The sequence below is a fragment of the Anomalospiza imberbis genome, chromosome 13 (genome assembly GCF_031753505.1).
Source record: "Anomalospiza imberbis isolate Cuckoo-Finch-1a 21T00152 chromosome 13, ASM3175350v1, whole genome shotgun sequence".
Classification (NCBI taxonomy): Eukaryota; Metazoa; Chordata; class Aves; order Passeriformes; family Viduidae; genus Anomalospiza; species Anomalospiza imberbis.
Window position 1 is genome coordinate 15,925,789 of NC_089693.1, and position 25,307 is coordinate 15,951,095.

Here is a 25,307-nt window from a genome sequence, read left to right on the forward strand (position 1 = left end):
TGGACCCAGCACATCAGATGTGGCCTCAGTAGGGCCAAGCAGAGGGGCAGGATCACCTCCCTCAACCAGTGAAGAGACAGGTTTTGGATCTGCTGACAAAGCAAATCATTAAACAGATGAAGGGCTTGAAGGAAGAAGGTAAGTTTTCACCCACAAGTAGTGAACCTGAGGAGGATGGAAACAACACAGCAAATGGACAGCAAAAGCTGAATACACATCAACTGTTCAGACAGTTCTCAAATTAAGGTCTGAAAGACCCGTACTCTTAAAGTAAAACACCATTTTTATTTATTTTATTAGAAACATCGCACAGAGAGACAGAGCTTTTCACAAGCACGTGTGAGCCCGTTTCTCCCTGGAGGGTTAGTGTCTCTGGCTATACACTGTTAGGACCTTTGGCAGAGCCAAGCACAGCTGCCAAGAGGGGCATGCACAGCGCAGGGGAGCGAACTGCAGCAGGGCTCCGGCAGGGAAAGGGCAAGTCAAGGGTAGCTAGGAAATTCAGGTTTTCTAGGATTACAGTAAAATGAAGAGCAAAAAAGGCATTTCTCTGGATTTGGGTTTCTTCCATCACAGTTTTCAGTCCTCTCCACCACACAGGTTCAGCAGTGCCCTCTGGTAATCCCCTTTTGTGTCTTGCTGTAAAGCAAGGGAAGAAAAATACAAAATACACGTCAGGAAACGGCCACAAAATGTGAAAACATATGAAAATTCTATTCTAAACCTGTGGGACAGTCTATGATCCACACTGAAGACTTCTCAGCCTGGAGGAGACTCTCTTGACTGAGTTTTACTTATGTGTGAAGTTAAATTATTTAATCATTCTTGTAATACAAATGCAAGGCCAAGAAGAGAGAAATTTGGGTATGAGAAAGAGTAACACAACAAAGGAAAGCTGAAGGACTCAATTCTGCTCTCACTGATTACTGCAAAAATCATACACCAAGGGCACTATTAAAAAAAATGCTAATAATCTAAAATTGACACCTTCAGGAAAAGATTCTGGGTTAAGATTTTGACTCAGCTTTATCTACACAAGGAATAATGTAGCATATGCTGTTGAGGCTGAAGATTAGCTTTGAAACAGACACAGAAGCTCTTTACCTATGCCCCATGTTAGACAAAACCTAGCACCTGTAGCTCCTGTCTAATCACAGAAATGGACAAAAGTGACTATCTAAAGAGCCTTCTCCTTGAGCACTGAAATGAAAGGGAGTAGCAATTTAGATGCTCTATTTTCATTCAGCAATCACAGAACTATTGACTCTCCTTTTGATCTAAGGTTAGGGACTGATGAACAGAATTTCCTTCCAGAACCCATCAGTTGATTGCACAAAGCCCACATATACTGTCAAGTGGCTGACAGGAACTGTACCAGCTGTGGACTGTGAAGATAAAGGTGGGTTTTCCCATAGTACATAAATAATAGAATACTCTCAATGTGACCTCTAACACACCTCCCATGAATTCTAGTGGTACCATGAATCCAATGAAGACTGCTGCAAAGGCCCATGATATAAAACCTAAGATGAAAAACTTGCCTGGATGAAATAATAGAGAGATTTTCCATATTTCCTCTTGAATTCACTCTTGATTTTCAGCATGTCAACCTCACAGCGGGATACCATAATCCTGATCAGGACCTTGTCCCGGGTTCCCTTGCCCTGCAAGCAAACACACATTTAGAGCTGCAATAGCTGAAATGTTACCATTAATTAAGGGTAGGACAGCAAACTACAGGCAACCAAGATGAGCAGTAAAAGATACAATGAATCAAATCTTCTAACGAAGGTCATTATCATGATCCAAGAATTTGAGCATGAATGTACTTCTCTCATCAGCAGTATTTAACCAACTTGCAGTCACAAATTTAGCTTAGACTGTAAGCAGCACTTCTGGCTCACCAAGTCTTCCTGGAATAGCCTAATGCCTGTCACCAGGTGTTTCTCTTTCATCATGTTTCTACACAAAATGTTTTGTGGCCAATTTAGTATCTTATTTTGGTATTCAATGAACAGCTTTTTCTGTTATCACCTCTTGGTTATATGCAAAAGATGTGTCTAACTTTGCTAATTATAATCAACTGATCTAATAAAGATCTTTATAATGGGACCCTTTCCTACATTTCCCTATACCAGAGGAATCTGAAGATAATCCAGGCTCATAAGGGTTAAAGAAAACTTTTGAACAATATTAGATAATTGTTAATTTATTCACATGCCAGTCACATTTCATATGAACAGAAGTTCCTAACAAAGACAACAAAAAAAAATAGTAGAAAGAAAAACCAGTCTTTCCTACCTTCATGGAATCATACAGTCTGTCTGCAAAATACAGCTGCTTGTTCTGAATGCACTGGACTGAAGAGAGAGACAAGAATAGTTAAATATCCTGCCCATGCACGGGACACAGAATATTGCAGCCATTTTTAAAGATATAATATGTAGTTAAAATAAGGTTTTCATCAGAAGTTCCTACAAAAAGGGGTCACAGAGAAAATATTTTTACCTGACTTGCTACTTAGAAGTCATTTGGTTTGGCTTGTGACTGAACCACAGATGCTCACATTCTTCGGAAGGGTTTCCTTCCATGAAAATTGTATCATTTCAGAATTGTATAATTTCAGAATGATAGCCCTCCTCCACAGCTCCCAGTTCATGGTTCCACTTCTAGAAGCACTCTCTCCTCTGGAAACACTCCTTGTATACTCATGCATGAGAAGTCTCCTTTTCAAGGCTGAGCTCTGTTTATACTCCATTTGCACTACACAGCTCTCAGTACACCCTTCGTCTGAAACGGATTTTCCCCTTAAAGAACTCCCTCTTAAAACACAGTGACAGCCTTGTCATCTTCACCTCGTGGCACAGTATCAGCCTTACACCCTGCCTCCCTATTTCAGAGAATTCAGTGTCAAATCAGCTCTTCAATTAGCCCCCATCACCCCTCACTGCCTGCCTGTCTTCTCCTCTCACACACACCCTGTTCTTCCTCCAGCCTATGTGGGTACTGAACAATTTCTACCTTTTTGTTTGCTTGGGGAAACAAACATAAAGCCTCTCTATTGAATAAAAGTGGAACTAACAGCCGATCACAACACAAATGCATTTTAACTGGAAAAGTTTATGTCTTGCACAGGGCAAAAATAACCTGCAATATCCTAAAATACACCAGTGGATCCAACAACACCAGCACATCCGGCTAATTACTCATCCAGCAGGGCGAGTCTAGGCCCTACCTTTATGATGATACATTGCAAGAGCCCTGAAAAGATCCTATAAAAAGACAGTCTTCAGGGTAACTTACCAAGATTAAGAAAGGCATTCTCCAAATCTCCCTTAACCTCCTTCTTGATGCTCTCCAACATATCATATGGGCTGTAGCTCTTGTACCTGTCAAACACTAGCACAGAAAAGAAAGTAGGTGAAATCAAAACCAGACCAAGAACTGGCAGAAATAACCAACCAAAGCATGAACGCAGACATAGGAATGTAGAGACACATGATTAATAAATATCAATGCGAGTCCTTCTGAGAATCTCAAATACAAGCAGAAGTTTGTAAAGGTCCCATGCCGTGGCCTTTTTGTTTTCCTTGAACACCTCCATAATCTGGGAAAATACTATCTTAATCCTGTACTGGTATTTTTTTGAAACAACAGTGATTTAAGCTCTGAAAAGTCTTCAAATGGCTTTTCCCATGTGCTGCTTTACAGCAGTATCAGAGCTGCTTTTGAGTCTTCACTGACAGATTTAAGCACATGATATAGCTAAGCTACCCTGGCACAGAGGTAAAACCTAAAGGACTTCTCAAGGTATCCTGCATCCATATTTTCTAGGTTTGCAACATATTTGTTTTCAGTGTATGTGACATGTAATTGAGCATTGTTACAACTATGTAAAAAAGAGCTGTACACACTTAAAATGTGAGATCAACACATCCACAGAAATAACTAGATTTTCTTTAAAAATTAACACCTTGGACATGAATTAAAATTTATGAGATTTCCTGTGTTTTTCAGTGCTTTTCACAATAATTTAAATCATATCTGGGATAAAATAGTTACCATTTTCTTATAACTTTCTCTAACAGGAAAATGTCTGTCTTTAGAATAGTACCTTTCTGCAGGTGGGGAACACTTCTTTCAGTCATAATGTTAATCCACTTGGGGACATCAGTTCCCTTTCTCTTCACACCAGCATCGTAGAGGTCCTGGGGTTAGAAAGAAAAAAAAAATCACAAAAATTCAGGAAATGCACAAGAAGCCATTGCAGATGTATACAATTTCCTTATTGGAAAAACAAGCACTACTGAAATTGTGTTTGTGAGAGAAACACACAGGGACACGTGGTTGGGCAGGTCACCAGGACAACATTTAAGGATCTAAATCTGACACTAAGACTAATTGCTTTGTATTCACCTCTGGCTACAGCTTTACTCTTTATTTAGCTCTGTTTACCTCAGCAGAACTGCTCTTGACAGATGCAAATGTAACAAACAAGCACTAACAGCCACTAAGTTCACTGCAATGGATGTGTTTCCTTTTGTTAGAGGCTCTCTCTCTTCACATATCTAAAAGAAATACCAAAGAGTTTCTGTAGAGTGGGTAAGTACTCTGTGAAAGTTGATACCTGAAGGCATCAGGATTGCAACTAGCAGATTCACTGACACCACGCAAACATTACTGTGCAGGACAATCTGAAATACACACACCTACTTCACAAATGCTCTCCACTTCCACAGTATGTTTATGTTCAATATCCCCCAAAGCCTGAACAACTGGAGATATTTCATGGTCATTACCAGCACTTACCCTGGCATCTTGGTCAATTAGCTCATAATCAATCACAGAGGTATCTTCACACCTTTTGCCCTTCAAACAAGATATCAGTATTTTAGTAAGGTTTCATAGAAAGTAAGCAGTTTGCTATGCATATATTCAGTTTTTTTCTTTTTTTAACCTGAATTTGCTAAATGAGTAACTGCATACTCCACCCCCATTATGAAGCTAATGCTGTGAATGCTGCATTTCTGTTAAAATATTTTGCCCTTCAACATTTGAATATTTTTTCTCCCCAAAGGTCAATGAAGACACAGGGAAATTTAAGAGTGCATCAGAAACCAAATGGTTTCACTGGCAGCCACCACTCAGGCACATCAGAAAAAGTGAAAAACTATGAACAGCCCTACCTTGGCCAGGGCAACCATTAGCTTGCGGAAGTCACCAGATGTGTCTGATATGATGTCCTTTTCCAGCTCTGTCTTGTACACTAGAAAACAAAGAGCTCTTTTCAGGCAAAGGGCTGTCTCACAAATATTCCTTTGCAAGAAAAAGGGCTGCTAATTACTTGTAGCTGTTGCTAATTACTTGTAGCTGTTGCTAATTACTTGTAGCTGTGATTGTAGCTGTTTATGTGCTGTTTTATTCACATAGACAGCTACAATCTAAGTCAGGTGTGGAGGACAATCAAAACGAGCCCACGCTTTCCTACATCAAACCCAGCATTGCTAGCAGCTAGTCATGAGGTCCATGTAATCAGTCTCTCATGGAAAGCTTACAAAAAAATTTCATTTAGACACAATTTGTATTAGTAGCAAATAGCCTTCAGTCTGTTTGCTACCAAGCAACAAGACAAAACTACATAAACCACACAAATATCCAGAACACCAGTATAAAATGGCAAAGAACCAAAGCAGATTTGAGTTAGCTTTCTAATAACGAAATTCACACTGAGGGGAATTTATCCAAGTAATTTAGTGTAAAAGACATAGTACGTGGAAACTTGCAAAGTAAACTCACTTTCCCTGTAGACTCTGTTGATTTCACTGAGCTCCTGGTTTGTTCGGGAGCAGATGATTTCAATGAGTGTGTCTTCATCAGTTCCCAGCCCCTGCAATAAAACAGGACTCAGGAGCTAGCAATGAACAGGAATGCTTAAATGGTTTAAAAACATTTTACAGACATCTCCTCTCTCCCACTCTAACAGTTCAGGGATATTTTTTGCCAACGGCTCCTGAGAAAAAACAGATGGAATACTTCTAGTGGCTTACAGATCCTGTAGATGTTCTCTCTGGGCAATGTGCATCTGCTGTGAGTGTCTAACAGTGGCCTCCTCACCAGCATAACTGGAGAAGGTCTGCTTATCATGGCCTGTGTGATTTTTTTTCTATCCACTGGGAGCACAGGAAGAAACTCCAGTCTTATCCTCCTATTAGGATGCTGTTTGTTAAGCCCATCTGTAACAGAATGTCATTTTGCAGGTGGCAAAAATGGGCATAGTTTCCACAGGATTTCAAGAGAAGTAACATCCTGGGAGAAAGTCTCGTGCTGCAGTCTTGAACGTGTGGAAAACAGAGGCAATTATGTGGCAAAGTACCATTTGGGTAAAATGTCTCCCTTGAAGGAACAAGAAAGTGGGACAAACCAAAAAATAATAATTAAAAAAAAAGTGGGGTAAACCAAAGTAATTTTATTAACATGGCTTAAAGCTAAGAGAGCTAGGAGAGTTTTCCACACAATAGCTCTAATAAGCATCTGGGGGAAAAAATGAAGATTAGCAACATATATAATTTTCTAAATAATTTTGAAATATTTTCAGGAATGTGTAACAGAAAAATAATTAACTCCTCAGTGATAACTTTGCCTTCCTCAACTCTGATGCCAAAACTTGTAATGCCCTATGTATCAAGCCAAATTTAAGCTCAGGTAAATTCAGAATTGAGAGGTTTTGCTAATTCAGACCAGGTCAGGAGTAATGGGAACTCCTTGGGAGATGGGAAAAGCAACCCATGGAGAACATAGAATAGTCTACATTTGGGACTACTCTGATGAAATTGTTTGGTCTTTAATCCCAAACCCCAGACTAGTCTGAGTCATAATAAATTATGGATAGGCTGTACTCAGACCAGGAGAGGGCAGCATCTGATTACTCAAACAGGGCATTTGGCCCACAGCTGAAGAGTTACCATGGCCATACTGGGTTGGTTTGTTGGGTTTGGGGACTTAAGGAGGGTCAGGGTAGTGTGTGTGTTTATGTGGTGGACGGGGTGGTTTTGTTTTCTTATTTGTTCATTAACTCCTTTTTAATCATCTGGAGAAGTTAATGAATTGGTTTCATTGACATGTTCTAAATTTCAGACATAACTTAGTACTTGTCTTTAATTATTAAAAAAAAACAAAAACAACTTGAACAAGAACATCCAGAATATAAGCAATGATTAGGTAATTATAACTACAATTTCCCACACCTTAGTTTGCTTACAGAGGTGACTCTACTGGCATGAGCACCTCTCAAGTCTTGTTTCAGAGGCCTGCAGAGCAGATATTTCTTTCTGCAGAGACTGCTTTTGATGCCCCATCTTCCTCATCTTCTACATGGGGCAGGTCTGGTACAGGATGTTCCTTCCAGATCAGGGATATGACCAAGTAACTGGAAATTACTGTTTAAACCTATAAATGCCAGCAGAGGATCTGATGGCTCCTGCTAACAGCTGCTCTCTTAAAGGTTTCTCATACTACAAACCTGTGCATTGTTTGTAAGAGCAGTCAGCAAAGCAGCCAGGCTGTTACTCTTGAGCTGACAAGAATGAATTTTTCCTTAAAGAGAGGATTTAATTAAGAGTTTAAAAACCACATAGTTCCATGATTTCTCTCATTTTGGATGCCTTGCAGCTGGATATTTAAACTGTAGCACTAAAAAAATAAAATCAGTTTGAAAATTATGGCCCTGGATATGAAGTCCCTGTTCTTTCTGAGACAGCGACATCAGATCAACAACAGTAAATTTCAAAGCTTATTTACCTTCATGGCAGCTTTCAATTCAGAGGCATCATACTGTGCTGGTGTCTTCAGCAAGCCCAAGATCACTGCCTCCAAATGACCTGAGAGAGCAGACTTGAGTGCTGCAGAAAGTTCCTGAAAATAGATGGGATGATGGAAGAAAAGAAATTAAAGCTCACTTCTGATCTCCAGAGAATTTAACCTGCAGGGCTTTAAGTCTCCAAGCCTGCAGCAATGTTTCTTACACAACTGACAAGAAAACAGAAACATAAAAAGCTTTCTGGCTGTGGAAGCCTAAGAAAGAAATTAGGGCAAAGGATTTTTTTTCTAATCCTCTGAAAATAAGAAGAAATGCACCACTGTCTGATAAAGTGCTGGAAAGCACAGTGCAGACACACCTAACAGCTTCACTCCAGTCCCAAAGCACTGATGCTTTGGTGGAGCTAATAAGCACAGATGGATCTGAGTTTGACTCACTGTGGTCACTGCTTCTCCATCATACTCCCACACAGTCTTCCCAAGACTGTATTATATGTGGTTTTCCTCTTATCCCAGCCATTTACTAGCTAAGACATTGGAAAATTGACTGCACATTTATTCCACTGTAAGGCTCAGATCCCAACCAGCTATCTGAGGAGATAAAAAATCATCCCTGAGCACTGAAAAATTAAGCCTGTCTTCAAGGAAACTATCAGAAGATTGTAGCCTAAATCCCTTATTGTTAATTGCCAGTCAGGCCTAGGAGAAGAAACAGTCAGGGATGTTCACTGCAGAGGATGCAAATCTGCACCAAATAGTCAGAGCCCATGTCCTCGTATGAGTTTCATAAGCAACCTGAATTATGCTAGTTTATCAGCTTCCCTGTAGTGTATGTTACAAAGCTGAAATCCCCAGGATCAAGTCTGAGGTTCACACAGATCCATGTATTCCCTAAGCTGAAGTTAAATCTGTAGCATTCAGAAAGGAATTGCTGCATTTCAGTTGCTGGTTTCTCACTAACAATCACCGAGCTGGAGAGGCAGGGGAAAAAGGGGTAGAGAAAGTGACCTCAGCTGAATTGCAGAGAAGTTTGTGTCACCCACTTAATCCAGAGCACTAATTTATGCTAATACTGTGTGCACCTACTGCATGGATTGAGCAAGGTAGGGAATGGGGGTTTGGAGCATCTGGCTGCTTTAGACCTAGAAACATTTTAGTACAACCACTCCATGTGGGATGCAATGCTCCAGCCTTTCTTTGGGTGAAAACAGATTCTTCAGAACAGCCACAGGAAAGACAACACACATCTCCATAATAAATTTTAAGGAACAAGTTGCCCAGAGAAGTTGTGGCTGACTTATCCCTGGAAATGTTTAAAAGGCCAGGCCAGGATGGGGCTTTGAGCAACCTGATCTAGTGGAAGGTATCCATTTTGGGCACCTACAGTCCCTTCCAACCTAAACCAAGATTTTCCATCAGACACTGCACATCCCAAAGGAATTAAAAGAGAGGTAGACTATGTGGCATTTTAAAATCATGATCTATTGACAGATCCTGCAACACACAAAGCAAGAAGCCTAGTACAGCACAACACATTGCTAACAAAATCTGCACAACTGCTGGCAAAGAAAACCATCAGACACTGTCCCTAGAAGATATACCTACGTGTCTTTTCATATCCCACTTCCTCCTCACATGTTTATCTGAGTGGTTTCTACTGCACATTTCCATTGTTTACACGACTGTTTTATTCTTTGGCACTTGTTAAACTTCTGATAAATTCAGTTTGTTCTTGGGTCGCAGCAAGGGAAAAAAGTGAGAGAGAAACATGAAAAAAGTTGCAGATTTTCTTGACTGTGCATTTTTGTGGTCATGCAGAACATTTAACAAAGCTGTAAGTGACACATTTCATGACTGGGGTCCATTTATGTGCAGACTGTCCCGGTGTCCCCAGGGCAGGATGTGCAGGCATATGCAAACATGCATGTGTTCAACCTGGCTGTGCCTCTGCATATGCCTCTATCAGTCATGCAGAAAAGCTGGTGAACTCCCAAATTTAACTCTACATTTACATTTGGGCTCAGATGAGTATTCTGGGATGCTATTTGAGGACTACCATTTGGGGTCTGGCAAACCTGGAAGAGATACATTCATCATAATCTGAACTCTATATAAAGTTTCCTCTTTTTCACTGGCATGAAACTTCAAATATGGTAAGATTCTCAAAACTTCAAACTTTCTGCCTCCCAGACAGCAAGACTAATTTTGCAGAATTCTGCACACATCTTACAGATTTCTCTCCATCAATAGATCAGTACCTAAGGTATTTCTGCCAGGAAAATTTTTAATGACAGTTCAACTCATTACATCACTATTCCACAGCTGCAGTGCTCGTAGCACAATTGACTGCAGTCCTTTCTCTACTAAGCCAGCTGTGTGAACAGAAACCGAACACTTCCCTTATGCTGAGTTATCTTAAAAAAATAAACAAAAAATCCACCACCTCCCCCAAAAAATCAACCAACCAAAAGAAAAAAAAAATCCCCTAAAGCAGCTCTCTTTCATTTTTTCCTTCAAATTGAGGCACTTCATGCCAGTGACTTCTCAGTATTTTTAGCACATTTCACCAGGGAATCCTGTGGATTCCACTGTGATTTCTGAAGGTGCTAGGAAACCACCATCTCCAAACAGATCACAGTCCCAATTGTGCATATTCAACATATTTCAAAGTTCTAACAGTCCTAAACTGTGACAGCATGGACAAAGTAGATGCATCTTGAATTTCAGTGACAAGACAAACCCTGACAAATCTAATTGTCCACAAGAAAAATATTCAATAATGACTAATTCTTCATATTTTATTACCTTTTTGGTTCTCCTCTGATAGGCAAAAGCAATGTCCTGCCTCTGTTCATTGCTGCGGTTTGTCAGGATGTTGATGATGGTGACCTCATCCACACCTACAAAGACACAAGGCAGAGAGTTAGAGACGCTTTCTTGTCACTTGTTCTCATGTTCTTGTATCAGGATGTTCTCCAACTCTCCAAACACAGCACATGTGCTGTCTGGAGCACAGCTCAGCAGCTCCCACCAGTTAGTGTTTATCCTGTCCTGGCCGTGGGGAAAAAGCCACCAATTAGAGCCCAGACTTCTCATGGGATGTATATCTTTGGACACACCTCAAAGTCTAGTTTGTGACCAGCTTTGCCACTCTGTCTAGTGCTTCACTTTTACGTCTGTGCACTAGTTTTCAAGCACTCGGAATTCTGCAAAAAGTTGCTCAAGAACACAGAGTTTAAAACTTGTACTTACTAAAGCCTGTCCTGTCATTTTAGTGGAGTTTTTTCAATTAAGACTTCTTAATAAAGCAGTTATATTTTCAATTTAAGCCATTTAATCCATCACTCCAAACACAGAAACAGGAAAATAAACCAGTACATTTAATTCAGTAAGTTTCAGAGGCTCAAAAGACAGAAAGGAATTTTGACACTGGAAGAATTAAGTAGGCGCTACTTCTTTTTGAAATCACTAGAAGATCCATGCTGAGCTGTAACTGGCACACCTAGAGGACGTGGATGCTCAAACTCCCAACTATTTTTTTAAGTAAGTGAACTACACATCAGCAAAGGTTTACTTTCAAGGGAGCCATTCCAAATCCTGGCACGTCAGTGCAACTGTCAGCTTTTGAAGCAAACAGGTGGCTCCAATCTAGAGGTCAGAACAAGCCCAGATCTTCACCTGAGCTCTCTCTGTTTAATGAAAGCATTATGAGTCTCTTTTCCCACACTTGCACATCCATCAGTGTAAAAGATAATTTCTTGATAAAAAACCCCAGAAAGTAAGGATTGGATCAGCAGCTACTAGCAGGACTCAGATCCCTGCCAGAATTCAGCTACATTTCTTTTCCCTATTACCCAAAGTAACCCGAAACAAAGAACTGCAACCAGTATTAAAAAATGAATCATATAAAGTAGGAATCTTGCAAAAAACCTTTTATCCCATAGCTGCAGAGCCTATAATTGTAAGTCAAATCCAAAAATTCTCTCTCTTTCTTCAGCACATTTTTCATGATGAAATACTACATTTGGTAGCCTCATGTCCTCAGCTTGTGCTGCAGCAGACCTACATCAGTGCTCTTATTCACACAAGCTTGGCTTGCAAATGATGCCATAAGGTCCTGGAAAGCATAATGTGTCTAAGTTACAGACTCTGAGTTGAAAACAGGCTGACTGCACATTTCAGCCATAATCTACTCCTGCACATTTTAAAGTGTTCCCACATTATAAAAGAAAACAAATTCTCCCTGTCCAGAAATGGCCACACACAGACATTGAGCCTTTCAGCTGTTGCAGGCCCACAGTACAAGCCAATGTCTTAAGCTTTTTAATAAATTCTGAATTTAAACCATTCTTGGCGTTCAAAAAAGCAAATGACATTTTCAAGTTGTAGCACAATCGCTTCAGATTAGAAGCTCACAAACGACTGACTGCGTCCAAGTTTCTCATACACATGCCATGGAATTATGAAGTTAACTCATTGCTCTGGCATCCAGTGGAAAGTAAGGGTTTGTACTTCATTCACACTGGGGAATCGTGCTGCACGCACAGGATGCTGACTCACAGCTGCTGAGGTGGGGCAGAGCAGGACAGCAGCTCCAACACTTTCCTTTGCTGTTTGCTAAAGTCTCTGAAACTTTCAAAGCAATGAAAGAGTTTATTTTCAAATTTATTCTGGCTAGGCAGATTTTATCCCTGTATTTCTATCAATGGGGAATGGAAAGAAAAATTCTGCTTAATAACAGCTTTTCCTGTGAAAGAGGCAACGTGTGGTGACATTGGTAAGATCACAGCATTGGAGCTCAGTCAGCAAAAATGAGGAAATGAACAAGAATGGAGTCAGAGGGACAAATTCAGATAAAACAAGACCATAATTTCAGCTCTGCTATTTTGCTTAGCAAGGGTTCACCAAACCCAAACCATGTTGCAATGAGATATTTCTATAGTGACAGTTTAAATATTTGGAATATGTGACTGATGCAGTTTGGTGGATTTCAGGCACTGCCCTCTCTCACCAGCAAGCCAGCAGATATCCTCTAAAAACTTTTACTTCATAATCTTAAAAACTCTATCAGAAGTTATGGGCATGTTGCATATACTACATAAACAGAAGACCTTTCTCTAAGATTGAGCTGACTGGTTCCCATGTCATCATTGTTTTAGCAAATTCTGGATATAATGAATTTATTACAAATCTATGTTCTGAGCCCTTTCCTACAACAAACCTGTGCCTGAATTCTGCCAGCCATGGAATAAAAAAGTATCCCACGAGTCCTCAATAGAAGGCTGCAAGTAACAAATACTCACAACCTAGTCTGACAGAATTATTTAACAAGTACTTGATACACACAAAGTGTCAATGCCAGGAAATAACTCTGAAACAGAAGAGACACTTCAGCAGTTGTCTTTGCTACAAGAAAAAAAGGAAAGGAAATCTAACATAAACTCTGTTAGTGCCCTTCTAGATAGTTTCTTCTGCTTAGGTTCATGTACAGCAGCTAATCTAGACAGAGAGCACAGCAGAGCATTATACAGAAATTAAACAGCTTCTTGTCCTATGCAGCAAAAAGCCAACACTTACAAAGGACATGCCAAGGCACTAAATGAATTTGCTGCAGAAACACTAAAGAGCAAAAAAAAAAAAAAAAAAAAAAAAAAAAAGAAACATAGCCATGGCATTTATACCAAAAGGAACAAGCCAGAACTGTAACAAGTTATTTGTACTATGCAACCTCTAGGTTGAACAATTGTTAACTACAAGGTTTTATATGACCTGGAGACATTTTTGGACATTTCCCTTCCTAGGCTGGTGGATATATATAAACCCCCTGCATTTAATTCAGCTCCACTCAAAGCCCTGAAAAGTGCTGGACAATGTATTTGTGTAGTATAGTTTTTGCAGGTAGATCTAAGCCTAAATAAACACATCAAAGTATTTTCCAGAGGTCCCCACAGATGAACAGATGGCTTAGGAACCTCTGAGGAATTAATCTGAAGGGTGTGAATGAATGCTGAAATATTTAGATATTACACAGAGCAGAAAAGTCACACACTCTGCCCTAGATCTTTTCCCTAAACCAAATATATACCTGTGATTAAGCAGTAAACTAAGTTTTAGCCATTTTACACAATAATCACTAAAATGGAGATTCATGACTCTAATTCTGGGAGTTTCCATTACCATATAATAATTACCATATAATTATTTATATGGTAACTCTCCCAACCTGGCCTGCCCTGATGGCAAACACCAGACTTCAGGCACTGTTTATATAAGGTATAGCCAGAGATAAGATTCCACAAGTTATCATTTCCAAGACAGTGCTATAATTTCCAAGCTATTAGAAAGACTGCTTTGGTGAGTGTGAAATAAAAGCTCATTATAGCATGTACAGACCTTGATTTCCAGCCCAAAGAAAGCCCAAGGGTTCAGATACCAGGTGTCATTTACATGCTTGCTGGGTTTTTTTTTAATTTTCAACCACAAACCAGCTTGTATATATATTTATAGCTTACCTCTCTCACTGATTTAAAATCAACAAGTCATATTCCTCTGCATCACTCTGTGATAACTTACATGGCTTATTTCTACTTCCCATATCCAGTGTAAACTAATTGCTAGAAAAATGGTGGTATTTCCTAGGAAAATGGTAGCTGCTGTGGATGTAGACAGTTTGTTTATTATGGGCATTATATTTTTAGTTCAAAAACTACTTAGATATTTCCCAGAATTATTTTAAAACTTGTTCTTGCAGGTAGCTCTTTTACATCACTGTTCATAAAAACCAGTTCTTGTCTGGATAAGTTAGAATTTTAATTTGAGGAAAACCCTACATATATTTTAGAGCTCACATGTTATCAAATCTTCTGAATTAGCAGATGAAAATATCCTGCTCCAAAGCATTCAAAGTGCAAGGAAACAGTACCTGGAAGAAGGGTCATAACTCTCTCATACTTAATTTTCCACAAGAATACTTCCATTGTGAGATTCTTTAGGGTGGAAATCCGGTATCAAAACCATAAAGAGATTTTCCCTTTAAAGCCACCTTTCCAAAATAAGGTCTGGGTAACAAACTAATAAACAGAGAAGCTCAAGCATACAAACATGCAGGTCCCTGAATAAATTCCTTATTACTCCCTCAGAGAGTTGAAAATCATCTTTTTACTGAAATGTTTTTATGTAACTTAACTGCCCTGCTTAAATTGCTGGGAGAAAGTGGAAAGATAACATGAGCTTGACTTTCCTGACTGGAAAAGCTTTGTACTGCCTAGGAGACTGCAATTTCCTTTTACAACAATTAGCAGCTTGAGAGTTCAAGTTTGTCCCTACCTGAGAGTCTCATGGTGTATTTGAAATGTCTAGATTTGCCCTATAATCAGACCTGCAAAAAATTATAAAGTCTAGACAAAACTCTACATATATACAAAGCATCTGCTGCCAAACCTGATGAGATATATATAACTCTCTCATCAGGAATTTTTTTAAAAAAAAAAAAACTATAAATGATTAAAAATTAGAACTGAACCCACTTTAATAGGGGATTTCTCTAGTTACATTAAAAATCTTGTGAAAGAAAGCCTCGTGCTTGTTATGGAGGGGATATCTTTTACATTTTATAGCAAGTCAAACACATGCTTTGCTGGCACTGATGGAAGACTTAGCATTTCTTTCTGATGAGAAATTGTTTGGCTTTTAAATTTCTCTCTGACATGAAGGCAGAAGAATTGCTGGTTCCAGTTAAGCCCAGCTGCTGCTCCTCTGGTCTGGAGCAAGTGTGGAAAGGATGGCACTCCCTGTCCCAGGACAGGACAGGATCACAGCCCCAGCAGTGCCACCAAGACATTACTTCAGAGCTGTAGTTCACACTCCCAGCTCTCCTGATGCTTTCAATATACCAGAGGGAAGCCTATCTAATATCCCAGCTCAGAGAAGCTCACATTGCCCTGCCCCTGAAATACTGCAAACTCATTTCAGAAACTAGTTTTCAGGACCTTCTTTGACCCCAAGTTAATACAAGATAAATGAGTATTTAGTTCAAAATCCAGGAGAAGAATGTTCAAACCACCCCTATGCAGCTGTCTGGAAAGCTGAAAGGAAGAAGAAATGTCCAACCCAACAATCCAGTAGAAATCCATGATTCAGAGCCCACTCCCAAACCACTGCCAAAGGAGCTGACACTTCATTCTCAAGTGACAGAAAAGAAGAATTTTAAGTACTGATGAGTCAAGAGAGAAAAAGTGGACACTTTCAGTGATAATCTCAACAACTCATAGCTACAAACTTAAAAGCACATTCAAAGCACGCACTTACAGGGTTCAAAATCTAACGTGGCAAAGGTTTCAGGGAATCCAACATCTCCTAAAGTAGGTATCCTTGAGTAAGGATATCAAAATGTTGGTGTTGAGACACAGTCCTGTTCTGGTTTTTGCAAGCCAGCCTTCTACCTTGCCCCAGGATGGAAGCCCCAGGCCCTGGTGCTCACCTTTGGTCTTGATGGCCGTTTCGAGGGCCGCAGCATCCCGGTCAGCGTCGAAGTTTGAGTAGGCCTTCACTGTGGCATAGGCACTTGGAGGGAGAGAATGCTGGAAGGAAAAGAACAAAAAGTACAAAAAACCCTTCAGAGTTAAACTGTGCAATTAATAAAACACATGGCTTTCAGTTACCTGGTGTTCAGCCCAATGTTTAAATGCAAGAACTATCATCAGGTATCTGTGAAACTGGATTTCTACTAAGAGCCACTGAAGTCTCTCCTCCTCACGTGTATTGCCCAGAAATCCACTCACAGCCTTGCTTATTATAACACAGAATATATACAAATAGATATTATATTTATTGCAGCAAAAACCTAACACCTTCCAAGCTTACTCACTGAACTTCAATAGTCTAAAATCTGGAGTTTTCTGGCTAGAGTTGAAGGAAAATGACTACAGGAAGCTAATTCCAAGAAAGTTAAAGTCTACAGTAGTTTAGATTTGAAGTCAATATTTTACTTTTGATTACAGGCTACAAATAATAAAGACAAAAGAAAGAAATTGAAGATTAACAATGATAAAGTCAGAAAAAGTTTTCTGCACTGTCTCATGAACTTTAAAGATAACACAAAAAAATATCTATTTAAGGCCATAGTTCTAGAAAGCAAAAGTTATTCATAATTTTTTGAAACTCTTGGCCTCCAGATCCTTGCTTTAAGCAGCATGAGGCTTGCAAAACCAAATGACATTTCAAATTATCTCTGCTAAGAGTAAGAGGACTTCCAGGTAAGATCACTTAGTAAACAGATGCAACATTTTCCAAATTACCAGATTTTATCAGCTGTTTATCATGGTCCTCTCAACTCTTCTCAGCTGCTTCAGTGTAAGCTAACAGCTTGTTATCGCCTCCCAGGGGAAGGTTGTGGATATTCTCAGTTCAGTCAGAGAGAAAAAGAGAAGGTTTTCTAACCAGGGGAGAGCCTGGGAGACAGCTGGGAAAGAATGTAAATAATTCTCTAACCTTGTTGTTCACATTGTTTATAGATAGGTTCTGCCACCGTGCGTCATTCACTGCACACCAACGGTGTGAGATGTTTTTACTCTAAGACCAATGAAATTAGTCTGCACGATGTTCTCTATAAATAGAGCGGTGCATTTGAAATAAAGGAGAGTTCATTCTCTAGCCTTTGCCTTGGAGTCATTCTCTTTACCGTCCTGCTCTACAGCAACAGAAGGTTAAATTAAACCACAGATTTTCATACAAGTAGCTGGGGAATAGTCACAAATCCCATTCTGCTGAGTTCAATTTAGAAACCTAAACCTCTGGCAGAGAGGTAGAGCTACTAGCACCTGAAACTGCCACAGCCATTCTTAAGTGAATGAACAACTAAGCCTTCTTGGAAAAGATCCCCAGAAACTTTTGTTTCCATCTCTAACTCCAAAAGGAAGCTGGGTTCATGAACAGAACTAAGATATCCTAATATGCCTGGAAAAATTTTTTGCATGCAAATTTTTAAGAGGAGCACTTTGAACAAAAAAATTCCATGGTTTCTGACTAATTTTGACTCCATCCCTGTAGAGGTCAAGCTGCTCTGTACACATTCCTCTGGCAGCAACCCCTGTGCCTTCTGCAGACAGTCTGTTTTATGCTGTGCAGATGGGAAGTCAAAAAAGCACCAATAAACTGAATCATTTTCTTTTGTCCCTTGCCGTTAGTTCAGTCCAGCAAAGTGGCCCCAGTTTGGCCCAGAGCCACACCACAAAACACAGCCCTTGCTTTTAGTGGATCAAGTTGGCAATGGAAACAGTAAATGGAGACGTGCAACACAGCCTTGGAGAAATCTGTGTGCCTGAAAGGTTCCTGAGCCAGGCTTCCACCATCCTGGGGCGCTGCTCACTAACCGGCACTCTGCATCATCTGAAGCAAGTCACCTGGTGACCTTAGCAGAGCTGGGTACCTCTCCTTCCACCCAGCTCTAAGTATTTTCTGAGTAATTTGGATGGAGTAGTTTACTGTAAAGATGATAGCATACACTAACAAAATCCACAGCATATTTGTAATTTGGTGGCCATTTTTCCTCTGTCCCTCCACCCAGGGCATGTACCAAGTCAGACTGTGTTTCCCTGACACCTGACAGGTCTTATCAGGGTGTCTGCCTACGAAAAGCAGCCATTTCAATTCCAAGCTATTCAATTACTCTGGTACACTACTGTACCACAGTACCAGTACTCTGTGTTTTCAGACAAGACAGCTTTCAAACTGACTTTCCATTTAGTTCAGAATAAAATTCTTTACAATGTGGCAGTAAAAGTCCAGATTTTTGGCACCACCTGTCTGGGCCAGACTAAAGCAGAGAAATTGGTTTTCTCCCTATGCATTTAGTGTGCTTCAGAGGTCCTCCATTTGCTTTACTTCCTCTGAGATTGAGAAATTTAATCCTATTGGGAAACATGAGGGAGAAGCAAATATCACTAATGGCTATGGAGGCTTACTTTAACCTAAAACACCAGGACCCTTTCACAATCTCTACACCTTTGTATCCTGAGAATCCTTCTGTACTCTTGTGGAGAGATCCAGAAACTGGGAGCACAGATCAACCTCAGCCCAACTCCACCCTCTCCTGAAAGGAAGGTCCTTTACCTTCACTCAAACCAGCTGCTGTACCACTGATGCAGAACACAGGACAACACTGGGGTTCAGCCACAACCACTCTATACCCTCAAGGTTAAAACTTTAAGATTTTAATTGCTGGCCCAACTAGTCTGTTTAACATCAGTTAATTTGCTACATCATTGCTTAGAGGAACTGGTCTAATGCTGCAGAGCTACACAGGCCAGCTACTCAGTAATTCTGGCTTCCAACTTACAGCACACACCAGCTGCCTGAGCCTTCTGACACTCTGCAGCACGATTTCTGATAGAAATGCTGCCATGGAACAGTATTCAAATCTAACTCTTGCAACTGCTTGCAAGAATCAAGGAAAAAACATTTCTGCTCTTGAGAATATATTGCTTAATTATTATTCCAAAAGTAATTCTCCATTGAAACACACAACCATGAAAGCTGAAGACTTCACTGCTTTTGCACTACAGAACCAGTTTTACTACTCACCTACAGTGCACTGGCCAGTTCTTTGCAACAGCTCTTCTACAAACAGTCTGGTATAATTAATTTCGCAACAAGTAACAAAAATTGGCAAAACATTTGCTTGTACCAAGCCCAGATCCAGAGCTATCAGCTGTAAGATTTATATGTGTAGCAAGTTCATTAGAAATGTGATGAAATAATGCATGGATAGGATTCACTTCCTCTTCAGTGACAATCACAAAACCACAAATTCATGGCATGATATACTGATACCACACTGGTAATCAACCATCTGACTGCAACTTAAGAAGTCAAACAAAGTGGCTTTCTGGTATTTCAATAAACTATAAACCAAGTGCAGATGTGGTGAAAAACACAGAAAATAAGTTTGAGAAAATAATTTTTTTTTCAAGAGCCAGTTTGGTTTTGGTAATAGCCAATACAGGAATTAGATCCCCAATATTTTTGTTCTCATAATATTCTCCATTTTTAACTGGAAAAAAAAAAGAAATTCAGAGGGTATCAGCAAAACCAAACATATTTCCATCTTCTGTTCTCATCCATAACTCACTTGTTTCTTTGGAAGAAAGAGGGACACAGATGCAAACCAGCCATTGTTTGCCCTGTGATCTCTTTGATAAGGCCCAGCAGGAAGATACTGCTTGTGCTGCTGGCCAGTTAGAAAAACTCTCATTAAATCATGTAACTGTCCTATGGTTTACATCTGGTTTGTGGATAAAAACTGATCACTGATTAGGTTTTTAGCCAATAAAAGTTTAAGACATGTGTGGAATCTTGTAAACTGTACAGCCCAGTACAATTGTTGGTGCACGGTCCTGTAAAAGGAACAAGATGAGACATTTAAGTAAAAGAAACTTTTCTTGTTTAGATAATACTACTTACATCTCCTTCAAGGCTGAGCTTGCTTAAAATTTCATGAACAGTGGACATCTTGAAAGAATGCTGGAGGAAGAGAAAAAAAGACAAAGTAGATTTAAATATATTTACAGTTGCATCAGCGTGTTCCACCAGTCTTGAAGCACTGCAGCGCTTCAAGTGACACAGTCCAGTGGATCTGCTAATACCAAGCAGGAAAGAAGATTAAAGAGTTTCCAAGCCACACCACCATTATTAATGCAACAACAAGAGGTCTTCATTCCATTGTACAATAAAAATTCCTTAAACAAGCATTTCTTCTACATTTTAAATACTCAAACAGGAATTGAGAAACCTCTGCCTCAGAAACAGAGCTGCCTAAGCTGACAACTCAGTACCAGGAGAATTATTTAGAAACATTATAGCTTGGTCCAGCTCAAAGTCAAAGAACAGCAACGACTATTAACATTTAAATCACATGCCCAGTTCCTCCAGTACTCAGGAAATGCAGTGGAATTATTTATTTTCTTGCAGGCATTTTACAAAACCATAAACCTGTTTAATCTTTAACCCTGGATGCTGTGTCTTGTGGTTTTGTTGTAGCTCTCCAGAACAGACACCACTTAGTAACACGATTATCAGAGATGAGGTAGTAAGGACTATGTTAAAATGATAGCTCCAAAAAAGAAGAGCCATTGTGGCAGGTTAATCAGCATCAATGCTCCATTGCCAGGACCTGAATAACATCTTCCTTGTATATGTAAAAAAACAGGGAAAATCCCAACGCTGAGATGGATTATATACATGGCAGAAATAAGCAGTGATGTAATAAACTTATGTTACAATACTTTGCCTTTTTTCAACTCAAGGTTTCTGGTCAGGGAGTGTGTCAGAGCTGTATTGCTGTTTTAGTGAAAGGGTCTGTCAGCTGAGGAAAGTTTTTCCAAAGGCTGTAAGCCAGGGGCAATATTTAACAGGCCTGATGCATTCCCAAAACCCTGCGCTCAAATTTCTCTACGGAAAGGACAGACACTGCTACACACACTGCTACCCAGTCACCCAGGATGGCTGCTGAAATGAAAGCTTTTTCCCAGGACCTCTACAGTCCAGCTGCAGAGAGCATTATCAAACAGGGAAACGAGCTGGCTTAGGAGAGGACAGGAGAAAGGGCACCTCAAAACCAGAGACATTCCACTAACTGGTAAGTGAGCCCGATACCAAAACTGCCCTGTTTTCAGCTGGGTGCCACGCCCTTCATTCCACACTCTCACCGGTTCCCCAGGCCAGCTCCTTGGCTCCATGCCCCACAGACAACTCCCAGCTTCTGTGCAGCCAGTGTCCTTTCAACTGGCTTTCAGATGGCTTTTAATCCTCCATCAGTCACCCTTCTGGGTTTCCTCAGGACCAGCCAGCCGGGCCAATTGCCCAGAGAAACCAATCTCCTCTCCACTCAGTGACCAATTAAGAGCTTGGAGAACCAGAAAAGTTTGAAAGAGTTTCTTGATAATGGTGATCTGGGTAAAACTCTAGGAAAAAGTGTTTTGTTCCTGTTGTTGTTTTGTTTGTTTTAGATCCTGTAAGGAGAAAAGCAAAGAAATCTTTTGGCAAAAATAGCTAGTGCTACAAGAATAAAACACAGCAGCAAAATCACAGTACATTTGTAGTGTAACTGCTGTTATCTCACATTTCCTCACTTAGAACACAGAAAGAGAATCTTCCATCTTGTGAAACAATCTAAGTTTAAGTAACAAAAGCAACTTTATTTCAACAAAAAATAAGATTCTGGGGGAAGAAAAATAAGATAGAGAACAAAATGACAGTCATGCACTGATCTATTTGAGAATAAATGTTTTTTCAGAGTAAAATCCAACCCAGGCCTCTAAAGACAGGCTGCAGAAGTTGTAATAAGCTGTTACCTGCTGTTGGCATTATAAACCATGCTGGGTAGAGGGGAGTGAAATATATTCCTGAATTATGAAATTCCTAATGTTTACACTTCATAAAATGAAGAGCCTGTGAGACCTTTGTACTCTGACAGCATTTCAGCTATTATCAAAGATGAGCAACTGAAGTCCTTCAGTCTTTCTAGTCAAAAAGAAAACACCAGTGAGAGCTGAAGCAAAGCAACTGCAGCATAACCTTTCACATGAAAAAAAAAAAAACCCACAAAAATCACTGAACAGCTTTTTGCAAGACTACTGTTTTTAACCACACTGAATCAGGTTTCTTGGAACAAAGCACTTGATCAGAATCCAGGAACAGAACTAACACACCCTCACATAGAGCTGGAACTCCAGGTTCATATCACCAGAACACAACAATGCTATAGCAACTGACTGCCCATCAACAGCAAGCTGGCAAAAGAAGAAAAAAAAAAAAAAATAAAGGGAGTTCTTGCAAGAATCCTTACAGAGAAAGATTTTTTACCCAGAGAACAAACACAGCTCTTGTCACACCCTGCTCTGTAAAACCCTCGTATTTGAGAACAGACTCTCACTGTTCTCTGATGGACTGCTTTTATCTGATGTAGTTTTGACAAGTTCTGGATGGGTTTGAACACGTAAAGAGAAAATACTTGCACTAGCCTGTTCTTCCTTACACTGGAAAGGAATCAAGTTTTACCTTCCAGCTGTAAACTAATACTTCAATACCTTAAGGCAAGTTTCTACAACCAATTTCGAAATGCACATTACACAATCCTGAATCATATTATTCTGCTAAAACAGATGGCATGTTTTGACCTCAGCCCTCCCAGAAGGCACTGGTTTATAGGTCTGTTACTATAATGGCCCAGTCTCTATTCACCAACTTATCCCTGAAACTCTTTGGTAACGGAGGAATGCGTGTTTAAAAGCGGCCCCATACCTTGATTTCCAGGGCCAGCTCACACACATTATGGAAAATCCCCCTGTGATCCATGGAAAAGTTTCAGGTATGCACAAACAACTGCATTGCTCAATAAGCAGAATTAGCATTTTAAGAAGCACTTATTATACTAGGCAGAGATATGAGCAAAGGGTGTTCCCAGACATCTGAGCCAAGGAAACGGCATCCCTGGAATGAGAGAATGGAAACTCTTCCACTTGGAGCACATTTGTGACCACAAACTAGGGCAAGCCTGTTAACAGAGATGAGGGAGAGTGAGGAAGACCTGCAGCATCTGCTGTAGTTGAAACAAGGGCTCAAAATCATTCAGATATATACAGTGCTAAGCAGGAGTACAAATAGGCCAGGCAGCATCTCCCCAAATCACCCAATTAGGTTTAGCACATAACTTCAAGCCACTATTTGGAGGAAAAAATCTTCTTTAAAGAAAAGCATTTCAAAATCCATTAAACTGCACTACCACAAACATACTTGAACCATTTTCTTCCACAGACATTGCTAATAACCCAGGAACTTCCATTCCAGGAAGATACCATGCACATACAAAATTATGGACTTTTGCTTCTTCAAACTTGAGTTATTCTCACTTTTGAGACTTTACAAGAAAACCTCTTTGGGTTTGGTTTTTTTTTTTGGTTAATCAAGGCAAACTACACAAAATATTGGCCAATGGAAACTCTACCCACTAGGGCTGTTTATCAAAACCAGCTCCAGTAGCAGAAGGCACACACAGGAATGAATCAGGGCACACTGGTTCCAGTCTTTCACTCTTGACCTGTACATCGGGGTCTGCACCGCTGTGTAGATACAGCATTTGAATATGAACATAAGAACTAATGTTAAGATGAAGTAAAGCTGTCACGTATAAGCACACAACTCACTTCTATATAACTATCCTGAAATCATTTCACTTCTAGTTCAGTTAAAATACCTGGCAACATTCCTCTGCCCTACTTCCCCTCCTCACTCGAAGGGGAATTGGTGGCCGAGCTGACTCACAACCCAAAGGGCAGCAGCAGGATCTTCGCAATTCTGCTCACGGCCGGGCAGGGTGGGAGGCAGAGCCACGCCCAAGCCTGGCCGTGCGAGCAGGGAGGCGCACGGGGCTCCGCGGCGCATCGCGGGGGAGCGCAAAGGCAACGCCCGGGGAGCGCTGCCCACCGCCACCGCCCCGCGGGGCTCTCCTGCTGCCCGGGCCAGCGGCTGCAGCGGCGCCGGCAGCCGCGGCCGCACCCTGAGCGAGAGGGGAAGGGAAGGGAAGGGAATCGAAGGGACCGCTGGCCCTGGCGGGCTCGGGGCTCCGCCGTGCCTGCGGGAGCAATTCCTGCCTCGCTCCAACTGAATGAACACCGCCTCCAGCGAGCCTGGCTGGCCGGCACAGCTTCTCTGCAAGCCTCCGCACCGAGAAGCGACCTTGCAGTTCCATGGTCAACCCAGCCAAGCCTTTGTGTACCTTAACGACGAGAAGAAATTACTGTCAGGGGAAGTTTGGCGAAGTTTGGGACCGGTTCCTCTTTCCTGAGCGCTGTCGCCACACCGCCCAGAGTTGCTGCGGGGCGCACGAAGCTTCCCGAGGGCTGCCTCGCCCGCGGCCCCACCGTCCCAACGCGGAACCGAGCGCATAAAGTAACAGGCGGGCAGGGCCGGAGGAAGAGGAGCCGGGCGCGGGGAGGGCGGCGGCCGCCGCAGCCACCGCCCCGCTCCGCATCCTGCCCGCTCCGAGCCCGCTTCGCTCCCGCAGCAGCGGCTCCCGCAGCGCGACCCCCGCCCGCAGCCCGGCCTGGCGCTGCCGCCTGCCCCGCTCCTGCCGCGCTGCCGCCGAGGGCTCACCTGGCTGGGGCGGGCTGGGCGGCTCTGGCGGCGACTCGGGCGGCTCTGGCAGCAGCTGGGGCCCGCGGCAGCCCGGGCGGGGTTTTGTAGGGCCGGGCGGGCCCTTCCCGCCCCGGCGCCCCCCCGGCACGGCGCTGACTCACCCGGCCGCGCCCGACTCGGCCGGAGGACGGGGTGGGCAAGGGTAGGGCAGGAGCAGCCTCTCCCTCCGCACCCGTGCCCTGCCGGACGCCCAGAAGCTTCCGAGGTTGCGGCGACGCCAGGGGCAGCACCCTGGGCTGCAGGGGTCGGGGCTCAGCCCTCACGCCCCGGCCCCGCTTCCCCACCTGCCCGCTGGCCGCCCA

At 41.6% G+C, this 25,307-nt stretch overlaps 1 protein-coding gene across 3 annotated transcripts; it reads right to left on the reverse strand.

Annotated features, from left to right (window-relative positions):
- Positions 1-265: 265 nt before the first annotated feature.
- On the reverse strand, positions 266-25,062 carry ANXA2 (annexin A2). Of its 3 annotated transcripts, none has more exons than XM_068204192.1 (13): positions 24,964-25,062; positions 20,275-20,334; positions 16,295-16,394; positions 10,621-10,715; positions 7,798-7,911; positions 5,797-5,887; positions 5,187-5,266; positions 4,810-4,869; positions 4,115-4,208; positions 3,304-3,399; positions 2,302-2,360; positions 1,542-1,664; positions 266-639 (listed from the first exon to the last, which is right to left on the reverse strand). In XM_068204192.1, the coding sequence occupies exons 2-13, from the start codon at positions 20,320-20,322 to the stop codon at positions 580-582; spliced, it is 1,020 nt and encodes a 339-aa protein (XP_068060293.1). In that variant the 5' UTR covers positions 20,323-20,334; positions 24,964-25,062; the 3' UTR covers positions 266-579. The 3 variants fall into 3 exon arrangements, with proteins under 3 accessions (XP_068060293.1, XP_068060294.1, XP_068060296.1); XM_068204193.1 differs by having other exon boundaries at positions 266-635; positions 1,538-1,664; XM_068204195.1 differs by lacking the exon at positions 24,964-25,062 and adding an exon at positions 24,587-24,657.
- Positions 25,063-25,307: the final 245 nt, after the last annotated feature.

Coding starts and splice junctions, on each gene's coding strand:
- ANXA2 (XM_068204192.1), bottom strand. CDS start 20,322: ATGTCCACTGTTCATGAAATTTTAAGCAAGCTCAGCCTTGAAGGAGAT. Junction 7,912..10,620: donor ATCAGAGGAGAACCAAAAAG/GTAATAAAATAT, acceptor ATCTATTTTCAG/GAACTTTCTGCAGCACTCAA. Junction 5,888..7,797: donor AATTGAAAGCTGCCATGAAG/GTAAATAAGCTT, acceptor GTTTTATTGCAG/GGGCTGGGAACTGATGAAGA.